The 10,671-nt window shown below is 40.0% G+C and overlaps 1 protein-coding gene across 2 annotated transcripts; it reads right to left on the bottom strand.

Annotated features, from left to right (window-relative positions):
- On the bottom strand, positions 529-10,336 carry LOC8062052 (bifunctional aspartokinase/homoserine dehydrogenase 2, chloroplastic). 2 transcript variants are annotated; one of them, XM_021452867.1, is made up of 19 exons: positions 10,118-10,336; positions 9,280-9,345; positions 9,067-9,131; positions 8,529-8,903; positions 7,929-8,017; positions 7,183-7,486; positions 6,441-6,493; positions 6,056-6,261; positions 5,672-5,759; positions 5,483-5,596; positions 3,748-3,846; positions 3,477-3,671; positions 3,281-3,363; positions 2,779-3,004; positions 2,296-2,441; positions 2,010-2,145; positions 1,398-1,481; positions 1,235-1,327; positions 529-1,038 (listed from the first exon to the last, which is right to left on the bottom strand). In XM_021452867.1, the coding sequence occupies exons 1-19, from the start codon at positions 10,198-10,200 to the stop codon at positions 793-795; spliced, it is 2,751 nt and encodes a 916-aa protein (XP_021308542.1). In that variant the 5' UTR covers positions 10,201-10,336; the 3' UTR covers positions 529-792. The 2 variants fall into 2 exon arrangements, with proteins under 2 accessions (XP_021308542.1, XP_002459967.1); XM_002459922.2 differs by having other exon boundaries at positions 8,529-8,906; positions 10,118-10,335.

Here is a 10,671-nt window from a genome sequence, read left to right as displayed (position 1 = left end):
TATAGAAGTGGGTTTTTTATTTCCTTGTCATGTTCTGCATACATTGAACCTGGTTTTGGTCTAGTCCCTGTGTTTCACGATAATATAGTTGCAGGTGGCCTAGGTGCCCACCGTTAGCCGGCGACGATGCGCCTATTCGCAGAGAATTGGTGGCAGGAGACTCAATGTTTGGAGTTCAGTCCTTGCCACCGAGGTTTTCAACTTATGCCAAATTTGCCTCTAAAACTTTACCCTCAACACAACATGGATAAGATCCCAAACTAAAGAAAACTAAAGAGGCAGTGCGTTTGCCACCTGTAGAAATTCCTGCAGCTTCTTAAAAAAAACCTGAAAGATCGTTTACGATGAAAAATAAATAAAAAAAAAGATTTGGGCTTGCTCTTTTGTTTTAAAGAATTGTGCGTCAATTTTGTGATATATTTTTTTTTGCATCTGAAACCTTTTCAGAACTTTTTTTCTGTAGTTGCTCCACCTTGAATGCCTGTTTCTAATTGCCGTTCCGTTACCTGCTGACTGCTGAGCCCGGCATACTCACATCACACCTCCAGTAGACCTTGTTCCATTGGTATAATTCATTTCAATTCACAGGATTCTGGATTCTGAGCAAAAACAACACATAGTCGGCTATCCCAAAGCCGAACCTCTCTCTCCCTACATAAGATAGAGGCCTTATTTCCTGGCACTTATTCAGAAACAACAACATATGAACAAGTCCATAAGATCAATCCGGAGGCATCATGCAGAACAGTGTGTCCGTCTGCCTCTTGAAATTGACAACTGTAGCTGGAAGCTCTACGAAGGAGCGCCGAGGTAAGACGCCAGCCGCAGAAGGTCGCAGAAGACGCCACCCGCAGTCACCTCCGCGCCCGCGCCTGGACCCCGCACGATCAGTGGCTGCTCCTTGTACCTAGAGGTGGTGAAGGCGATGATGTTGTCGGAGCCGGAGAGCTGCGCGAACGGGTGATCCCTCTTGTATCTACGTAGCTCCACCTGTCCTTTCTTGTTCACCGTGTCCACCACTCCAACGTAACGCAGGACCTTCGGAAAGGAAAAAGGGAAGCTGAATCACCTCTGCTCAAGTAATGTTGGAAATATGCACCGAGAATGGACCCAACAAAGCAAAAGCTAGAGATGTCATGCATCTTACAATCCAATTGCCATGTCCCAATAGAAATATATCTGATCAGAGTCACGACATGGGAAAGCATATTGTGGGAAATAGAGGTCTACTCACTTCGTCTGCAGCTTCAGCATCACTGCGTTGCCTGGCCCAGTCCTCATCAAAGGTTGGTAGCTTTTGCATGAATTCATCTGCTGACGAGCATGACTGCGTGATAAAAACAAATTAGGGAGAGTGAAATACAAGGCATTAGTTGCTAAGAGGAGAACAATCTTACTGCAAGTGTTTCTGGCACAAGGCTCTTCACAGGAATATCAGGAAGTTCGAGCCTCAAACCAGATTCCCTTGCAAGGATAATGACCTGCTCCAATAGGGGGAAAAAGTATGAGTCACTAATGAAGAACAAGAAAAAAAAACTACATTAAATGTAAGTTTGTTTTTTGTGTTTTTTGAAATCCTTACACAGACACACATAGTCAAGGCTAGGAATTTTGTTACGTTGGTCAATCAAAAAGTGTGAAGATGAGGGCATAATGATCTTTTCTTCCTCATCTAGTATTGTAGTGTCCTGGAGACAAACTACAAATTTGCGGTGGCCTATGGCGAAATCAAACATGATAGATAGTGTCCTATAGGCAAAGCCCTACTCTTCAGTGTCCAAAATGCACTCTCCCCATTATCTTTGGTCATATCCTCAATGTTTTAGTTTTATGTGTTCTGCAAGGATTCTTGTTGATGCATATACAGAAATCAGAAATTGTCCCGCTCAAAGAAAAAAGGAAAATAAATAAAAACCCATCTACTGTGCTGATAAATTGAAATACAGTGGCTGGAGTAAGAAAGAATAAGTATGATATTCAATAACCGTTTGACAGAAAACAGGGTCTACCTTTCGGGCAACATCAGTTCCAGATAGATCATCTCTTGGATCAGGTTCAGTGTATCCTGCCTCTTTTGCTTCAGCAACAACATCACTAAAAGGCCTTGTTCCTTCGAAATTGTTAAATATATAACTCAAAGTTCCACTGAAAGACAACTCTTCATATCAGCCATCAATAGAATGGTACTGAATTTATTGAATAAAGAATTTACTATGGTTCGTTTGTGGTTTAACAAAGTTGCAGATTGGCACAATAAAATTCCCCTGTAGCCTGGTCGGAAGCATACACACAAACCTGAAAATGCCCTCAATACGCAGTATCTTATCACCCGTCTCCAGAAGACCTCGCAGGGTGCTAATGATTGGGAGGCCAGCACCAACAGTTGCTTCATAAAAGTAATGAGTGTATGAGGCACGCTGCAGAGTCCGTAATTTCAGGTACTGTATCCAAGAAAAAAGAAACATTTATTAATCAATAAACACTGCAGCAGCAAATGTGCATTCTGTATGGAATGTGCTTAAAATTTGACATCTTTATGTAACAAGCAAATAGATCTCAGTTAAAGTGATTGTCTTAAGATTCACAAATCAGTTTCATGTCTTCCAAGATTCACAAAAAATGAAGTTTATGAATTCTGGATTAGCCATGATCAGTTGATCAGTCATTGATGCAGTTAATGGGCACAAACTGACAGTCAATTAAAATACAGTCAGTGATCATTAAAAACAATTATTTCACACAGAAAATATACAAATTTTTCACCAACCAAATAATTACCCGATCAAGTGGCCCAGAATTTGCTTTCTTATTCGGCGTGATGACATGAATACCCTTCTTTAACCAATCGTAATAATGGGATGCCACACTTGTATCCGCTGTGCAGTCCACCAAAACTTTGTTTGGAAATATATGATTATCAGATAAATGATGAACAAAACTATCAATATTAGCTGGTTCTGCTTCCTTTTGTAGAAGCTGTTTCCACTGGGTTAAGTCTATTCCCCTACAGAAAAACAAAAAAGGAAAGTTTGTGAAATATTAATGAATACATAATTATAATAGCAGACCCCAAAAGAACAAATGTAAAGCGGTCAGGGAAAAAATCAGTAAAAACAAATAAATAAATATCCACTGCTCTTTGAATGGCATGCAAAATTTCTTAATTTTTAACAAAATTATAAGCTGATTCCTTCCTTCCTACCATGCGCCTAATAATACAAAATTATTTGCAGTAAGTGAGCACAATCACAGAAGAGGAAACAAGGATTCAATTACATACGTGTCGCTCAAAAGCATTGTACTTGAACCAGTTATTCCAATGACACGTAGATCAATGTTCATATTTTCCTTAAGAACAGCAGCCTGCAGAAAGGTCTAAATCAATACAACTGGGAAATTTCTGGTTTAAATGAACTCTGAAAGTCTTTCAAAGAAATGACTGGATGCAATTTATGAAATTACAAGGCTGAAGATACCTGATCCTTCAGCTGGTTAAGGAGTGTTCCACCAATTAAACCAGGTCCTATGATCCCAACAGCAAGTGTGGTTTTGGAGAGGAAGAACCTTGAGTGAGCAGCTCTCAGAGCCCTTACACAATCTTCTTGCTTCAATACAACAGTAATATTGTATTCACTGCAACCTTGAGCTATTGCTCGAACATTAATGTTTGCCTGAATCCGTTATAATAGGTTAATAAGTCCTAGCATCAATAGAACTCCCATTTCACCAAACCAAGAATAAAAATACCTTGGCTAATGCATCAAAAAGTATTGCACTGACTCCAGGAGTGCTAGCCATCCTCAGTCCAACAGCAGCCAGAATGCTGCAACCTTTAATAACTTCAACCTGAAATGAATTGTTTGCATTAAAAAATAGAAGTGATACAATGCATATAACAAAGACTTTGCTATACATTCACATCACAAATTCACAACTCATTGAGCTACTTCCCTTGCTAATAATATCACAAACCTGTAAACTGCAAACAGGGATAGGAAAATGCAGGAACAAAGTACATCTGAGAGGTGCTCTATTATCTTTCATTTTGTTCAGCGAGGAATGACATCTTTGGGAGATAGCAGGCACACAAAGCCTCTCTTCCTTAACTACCCCGGCACCTTTGCCTTAGAATGGCCTATTTGTTTGGTTTTGTGGTTGTCTTTTTATATTTAGCAGGCAAGAATGTAACCTAAAACTTTAGCTTAGCGTGTGTAGAGCGTGTATGTGGGTGTTTGGGTTCTTGTCCCATATTTTCTTCTTAATATAATGAAGTGCAGCTTTCTTGTGTTTTCGAGAAAAATCTTTCATTTTGTTGCTGAGTTTTTGGAGGTAATCTTTAATCTAAAGTCATGGTTTCGACGAAGAATGGAATGAAATTTATCTTCAATGTATTCTTTTTTGTGACCGTAATATTGAGTTAGCATCTTATTGTTCACTTGCTACTGCTTTGACAGGTGTGTCGATCCAAGTCATGTTTCGCCAGATGAGCAAGCTTCACACATTTAGACTGGAAATAACATTATTCCATTCTGAAAAGTGAAAACTAACATGATTCGCTCAAATAATGTCAAAGGCCTTGTTTGGCACAGCTTATTCCTCAGTTTCTCCACAAATTAAGCAGAAGCTGTGCTGAACACAAGGATCCTGCAACTGCTTATTATTAATAAGCAGAATCTGCGTTTGACCAGCTTTTCCAGTTGCAGATCAATGTTTTCAGGTCATCCGATTAATCGCGATTAATCACGATTAATCGTCCTGGTCGGTCCCAAGTGTTCAATCAGGAGGTCCGACTCGACCAGCTCGACCAGAAAGCTGGTCGTCTGATTAGTTGATGACTAATCGCGATTAGTCGTCCGACCAGGACATGGACAACCAGTTTGGTTACTCTGTTTTTGGGCCCTGTTTAACCAGGTCATGGACTTTGGTTATGTAATATGCTGGCTGTGTGGCTGCTATGGTCTGCAATTAGTTATTTGTTATTGCAGCAGTGCTGCTGTTAAGGTGTGTCAAGATCAAGACTGCATTAGTGTTGGTGCTTGCTAATTATGGCATTCCAGGCTTCCAGCAGCAAGTCAGCAAAGAAATGGAGTTTGAGACTTGAATATGGACCTCTGGACAGTGCAGAAAAGAGAGGAAAACAACTTCCACAAATAAGTCACCAGCTAAACACTAATGCAGTCTAGATGCTTCCTTTATTGTGTATAATATAGTATATATAGAGAGGTATATATATAGGTATATGTCCTGATATACATGGACGACCAGATGGACGACCAGGGTCGACCAGTGTCGATTAATCGACCTGGTCGACAATTAATCACGATTAATCATCTGATCAGTCCCAGGTCGACCAGGTTCGACCAGCCGACCTGAAAACATTGTTGCAGATTATGCACAATAACAGGCTTTGTCAAACAGGGTCATTAAGTCATGTTTGCTGATTCGAGTATTTAAAATAATTGCTGTACAAGATGATAATTACCTTAGATAACCTCCCTGCTGCTAATGCCTCACGAAACCTAACATGTAATGCAGCAGAAACCGCAGCAACTTCCTTTTCTGGAACAGCAAAGCATACTGAATGTTCACTGCTAGCCTGCATGATATTTGCAGTGAGGAAGAACCAAGATGAATCATATGTACATAGCAAAGATGAATGGACATTATCTACCTGAGATATCATGATAACATTAGCTCCAACATCTTTAACAGCACTAAATATAGCACTTGCTGTACCTGGAACACCAGCCATTCCAGTTCTGCAGTGAAGAAATGTAGAATATTAGGTAATACAAGAAATACCTTTTATGAGTCACACTCACACAGTCAATAGTTAAGCCATCTTGTGTGTAGTTAGTTAACATTGCTACATCAGCCAAAAGCAGCATCTAACATAGATGTCTCTCTAGTGGACATGGCAACCAATTTCTATTGAAAGCTACATACAGAAGATCATGGAAGTTCAGTTTCACGAGGTCGAGGTTAATTGCTAAAAGCATAAATAATCAGTTGTACAGAACTTGGAGGTTTAAAATAATAAATTATGATAGCTTACCCTTCAACATTAACAAGAGCTAAATTATCGATAGTAGCAAATGATTTCACACATGCGTCTAAATCACCATTTTCATTGGCAGGCTGCTTGCAAATCATGGTTCCAGGGGCACAGAGATTGAACATGTTCTTAATAACAATGGGAATGTTGTCTTTCATCACAGGTATAATGGTGCGCGGATGCAAAACATTTGCCCCAAAATATGACTGCATACAATAAGTAAATCAATGAGACTTAATGTGGTAGGGATATAATAGCTTGGAATGCAAAGAAAGAATGATCATAGAGCATAATTGCATAAAATATGTTGTGCTCCATTGCTCAAATGTAGTTAAATGACGAATGACTTGCATATGAACAACAGTCCCAAGAATAGAGAAAATACCATTTCCCAGGCCTCCTGGTAAGACAAAGTTCTTAAGATCACAGCCTCACTAACTGCATTAATCAGATGCTTATTAATCAGATATATAATTAACTCATTGATACAAGAGAAGGGCATTGCCCTGTTTCAATAAAGAACTAGACAAAGCCACCATGTTTGCTTTCCAATATCCATAATGTGGTCATAATGATTTTCTGGATAATTGAAGTTTAAATATTTCATTGGAAGATATATTTGCACCTACATCAAAATGGAGAGATCAAAGTACTTGGAGGCTTTTATCAGCACATCCAGTTCTTTGATAAGTACTTGAGAGAATACACTCAATACCGTGAGTGACAGTATTAACAAATAATTACTGTTCCAAGTTTCTAGTTATGTACATAAATCACACTATGACAGGATTTTACTTAAGCAATGTCAACCGTATTATGGCAAAAAAAAACAGTATTATTGTGCTTCTGGCCCTTCACATGAACTGTTTGACATATGGATAGACAAGAATTAAAGGGGTGTGAGTAGGCACCCTAATCCATGTGACACTTTCAACTAGTAACAATTATCTCCTCTTTGATCTGATCTCTCAAAATCTCATCCAACAGGTGATGCAAGGGTTAGCACCCAAACATGATTTTGCACTATATGCATCCCCTAAATCAATTATGCGTATGCCAATGCCAACATCAGCAGTTTAAAATGGATCAGAAACAGTCAAAAAGCAAAAAACTCCCTTAGGACAAACCTTTTCTTGGATCAGCGCTAAATACCCCGTCAACATCAGTCCAAATAGTGACCTGGCGTGCCCTGACAAGAGAACCAATTATGGCTGCTGAGAAATCACTTCCATCCCTTTTTAGAGTTGTAGGAATGTTTTCAGCTGTACTTGCAATAAACCCTGTAGCAACTATTATGTCAGCTGGTTGCCGAGAAAACCATTTCTGAAGTCGCTTCTCAGATTCCAAACAATCAGGGTCTACTTGATTAGAACCACTGGGTTTTACAACAAGAACTTCTCTTGTATCCATCCAACTGCAGGGTGCCCCAGACTGCATGGTTTAAATACTGCAGTGTAGGTCAGTTTGTAAAGAAAGGTAAACACCGGATCGAAATACCGGTATCCTAACCTTCCAAAAAAAAAACCAGTATCCTGTAACTGTAACAAAGGAATGGAAGTACAACTCGTAGTTGTAAATGTTTCTGAAAGAGACACACATGTCTAATGGGTAGCATTTACTATAAATACTCCTTCAATTCCAAAACGTAAGGTATTTTAGTTTTGTCCAAAGTCAAACTTCTCAAACTTTGACCAAGTTTATAACAAAATGCATCAACATCCACAACTATATGGCACTTGGATTAAATTCCTATCCAACTATATCCTGTGACATGCCAATTCTATGATATTGGAGTGGATAAGCTCGCTGCAGCCTTAGTAAGTTGTTCAAATTGCAGATAACTATAAAGTTGTCTAGCTTTTCCCACGTGTACCTTCTTTATTGCATATGAAAGCATCTGCGAAGACCACAATTCTCCATGCCCAACAACAAAGTCAGAGAAAGATTCTGTCGCATGCCCAGCTGCAAACATATAAATAATAAATATTAAATACAGGTATTATACATCACTTTTTTTTCTCGAACACGCAGGAGAACTGCGTATCATTATATTAAGAAGGTATTATAAATCACAGACATTACATATTTCAAGTTACCACTAACTTTGGGTACATTTGGTGCTCCTGCCTAACGTTATGTATCAAGGATAGTAATAGTGAAGACAAACAGCACTAGTGGATACATGGATACAAGTGACTGCTACAGAAAATACAGAACCCCAAAACACATATAAAACCTCCATGAGAGACAAAGAAGATGATGCTATGTTTTGATGTGCAAGTCAAAGCATGATCAACTCAGCATCTAGCAGACTGCAGAAATCATGAAGTCAAGTTTTCCAAAATCCATGATAGCAAAAATAACAAACAAGTAAGAATTCAACAAGCTGAGAATATACTTCCAGACCTGAGAAACAAGATTAGTTACTCAAGAATAGAAGAACATGAGATGTGGAGAAATTAGCAGCTCAAACCTATATAGATAGCACGGAGCATGGCTCGCAAGTTGCTGACGTCTGAGTGCAGCTGAGACAAGAAACTTGCAAGATCTTCTCCATCAAGGAGATCCTTTGCTGCAGCCATATGCTTCTCAAAAACTTCTTCCAATGCTATTGTATATGAATCATCCCTTGACTGAGCCTTCTGTACAAGGTTGTACATCATGTCGGTTACTTTGGACATTGCTGAAACAATTATCAGCTTCCTCTCAGAAGAATCACCGAGAACTATATCAGCGACACTCTGGATTCTTTGGGGTGTTCCCATACAGGTTCCACCGAACTTGTGCACAGACCACATATCACCTTTTGGAAGATAAGTATTGAGTTCATCTTGTTCAACTGAAATAGCTGCTGCAAACAAAAGGCGAATATGTAAACGAAAGTGACAAATCTTTGATAGTAATAAGTTCAGGATGAGGAAAGGCTAGTATTTTCAGGGCGAAGCAGGGTTAGCATGGGATGCTGCTAAGAGTAAGATATTCAAACATTGGATGATGGAAGGTAGAACTACCAGCAGCTGGTCTGAGCAAATTTGTTGAGCGATGTCTGTGCAAGCTTCCTTGAGACTGACTTATCCTGAACAATAGAGCAAGAGAGAAAAGAGGAATATTAAGGGGGCGTTTTTTTTTTTTTTTTGCAAGGCAATGCAAAGTAGTGGTAAAGAATGACATGATCCAGTAGACCACAATGAATAATTTATTAGTGGACAAGCACAAAACACTACCTTAGGAAGCCTCCTAGATATTGATCTCGACTTAATTCGTACTTCCAGCATTGTGAAACTGCTTCCCTGTAAATCAGCATAACATTAACATAATGCATAAAATGATTGAAAGGATGGCAGGTTATACTCAGATATGATGCATATTTGTGATATTAGATGGGGCGAACTCCTGTAAATCTAGCAAGGAAAAAAGAGTAACAGAAGAGTGCAGACTGTCAAATCCAACTACGTATAACCTGAAACCAGTATATGACGCAAGTTTGTGCATCCATGCTCCCCATTTTTGTGGAAGGGGAACAGTAAAAGCAGACAATTCTAAATTCGAAGCTCATGGTTCATAACTTTACATTTAAATCTCATGCAGATCAAATCTATCGATGGATTTTCCATTTAGTAGCTCCAGAAAATTTGAGGGGCCAACCAAGCCCAACTCGTATACACCGAATGGCATCGAATTTCTGATACACCGATGAAGTGCATAAGAGAACCAATATAGCACGGGCGGTTAGATACAACTATACAAGGTACACAGAAATTGCAACTTAACGCCGCTCCCAAGAGCTAGTTTACTAATCCCAACAAATCAGGATCTCGTGATCGAGTTCAGCAGCACCAACAAAAGGAAACCATATCCATCAAATTCCCAACATCGGAAGCCCCAAATTAGGCATCCAAAACCCATCCCCACCCCCACGGAAGTCGAAACCAACCGCAGCCACGACTCTCTCACTAGTATAATGCGATCACGAGCTCTCGAGCGGGAGCCCCCCACTCCTACCACTCTTACCGAAATAACCTCAGAGGCGGCGGCAAATGTGGGAAGATGGCTGGTCCTTACCTGGTAGAGGAGGACGCGCGCGGCCGCCGCCGAGCTGCGGCCGCGGCGGGAGGAAGCGGGCTTGCTACCGCGAGGCCCTGCATCTCGCTCGCGGCGACGGCTAGAGCCGAGACCCGAGAGAGGGGAAGAGGGCGAGGAACGCAATGCGGGACGCAGCAGAAAGGGACTGCTAGACGCCAAAAACCCTTCTTTAACCCTAGTACACAGAGCCTGCTGCCTGCTGCTTTGGCCTGTGCTGCGGCAGTGCGCCTGGCTTTTGACGACGTCGTTGTCGATCGACAAATGCTTTTTGGCCACTTCAAGGATTGTTTGGTTTTATAGTCTGGAAAATTTTGACGTCTAGGTGACAGTCATTAAAAAAATAAAAACCCATTAGCTGTCTCTCACATGGTGCAAGTAAACAATGTTCGTGTTCACTCATTCGGAGCAATAGATTCTGATATCTGTTTGCTTGACATTATCAGTCACGTTTATCCGTTATTTAACGATGTTTTTCTCTTACAATAAATTAACAAAAAATATTTTTTTATTACAATTATGTAGCCAAATGAACA

This window comes from Sorghum bicolor, chromosome 2 (assembly GCF_000003195.3).
Source record: "Sorghum bicolor cultivar BTx623 chromosome 2, Sorghum_bicolor_NCBIv3, whole genome shotgun sequence".
NCBI classification, from domain to species: Eukaryota; Viridiplantae; Streptophyta; class Magnoliopsida; order Poales; family Poaceae; genus Sorghum; species Sorghum bicolor.
The sequence above is the reverse complement of the archived record's forward strand: the minus strand, read 5'-3'. Positions and strand labels throughout refer to the sequence as shown.

Excerpts from the sequence above, each read along its gene's own strand:
- LOC8062052 (XM_002459922.2), bottom strand. The coding sequence starts at position 10,200 with ATGCAGGGCCTCGCGGTAGCAAGCCCGCTTCCTCCCGCCGCGGCCGCA. Across the intron at positions 6,494-7,182 it reads TAGCGCTGATCCAAGAAAAG|TTAGTGAGGCTGTGATCTTA; the intron begins GTTTGTCCTAAG and ends TGATTAATGCAG. Across the intron at positions 2,146-2,295 it reads CGTATTGAGGGCATTTTCAG|TGGAACTTTGAGTTATATAT; the intron begins GTTTGTGTGTAT and ends GTTGTCTTTCAG.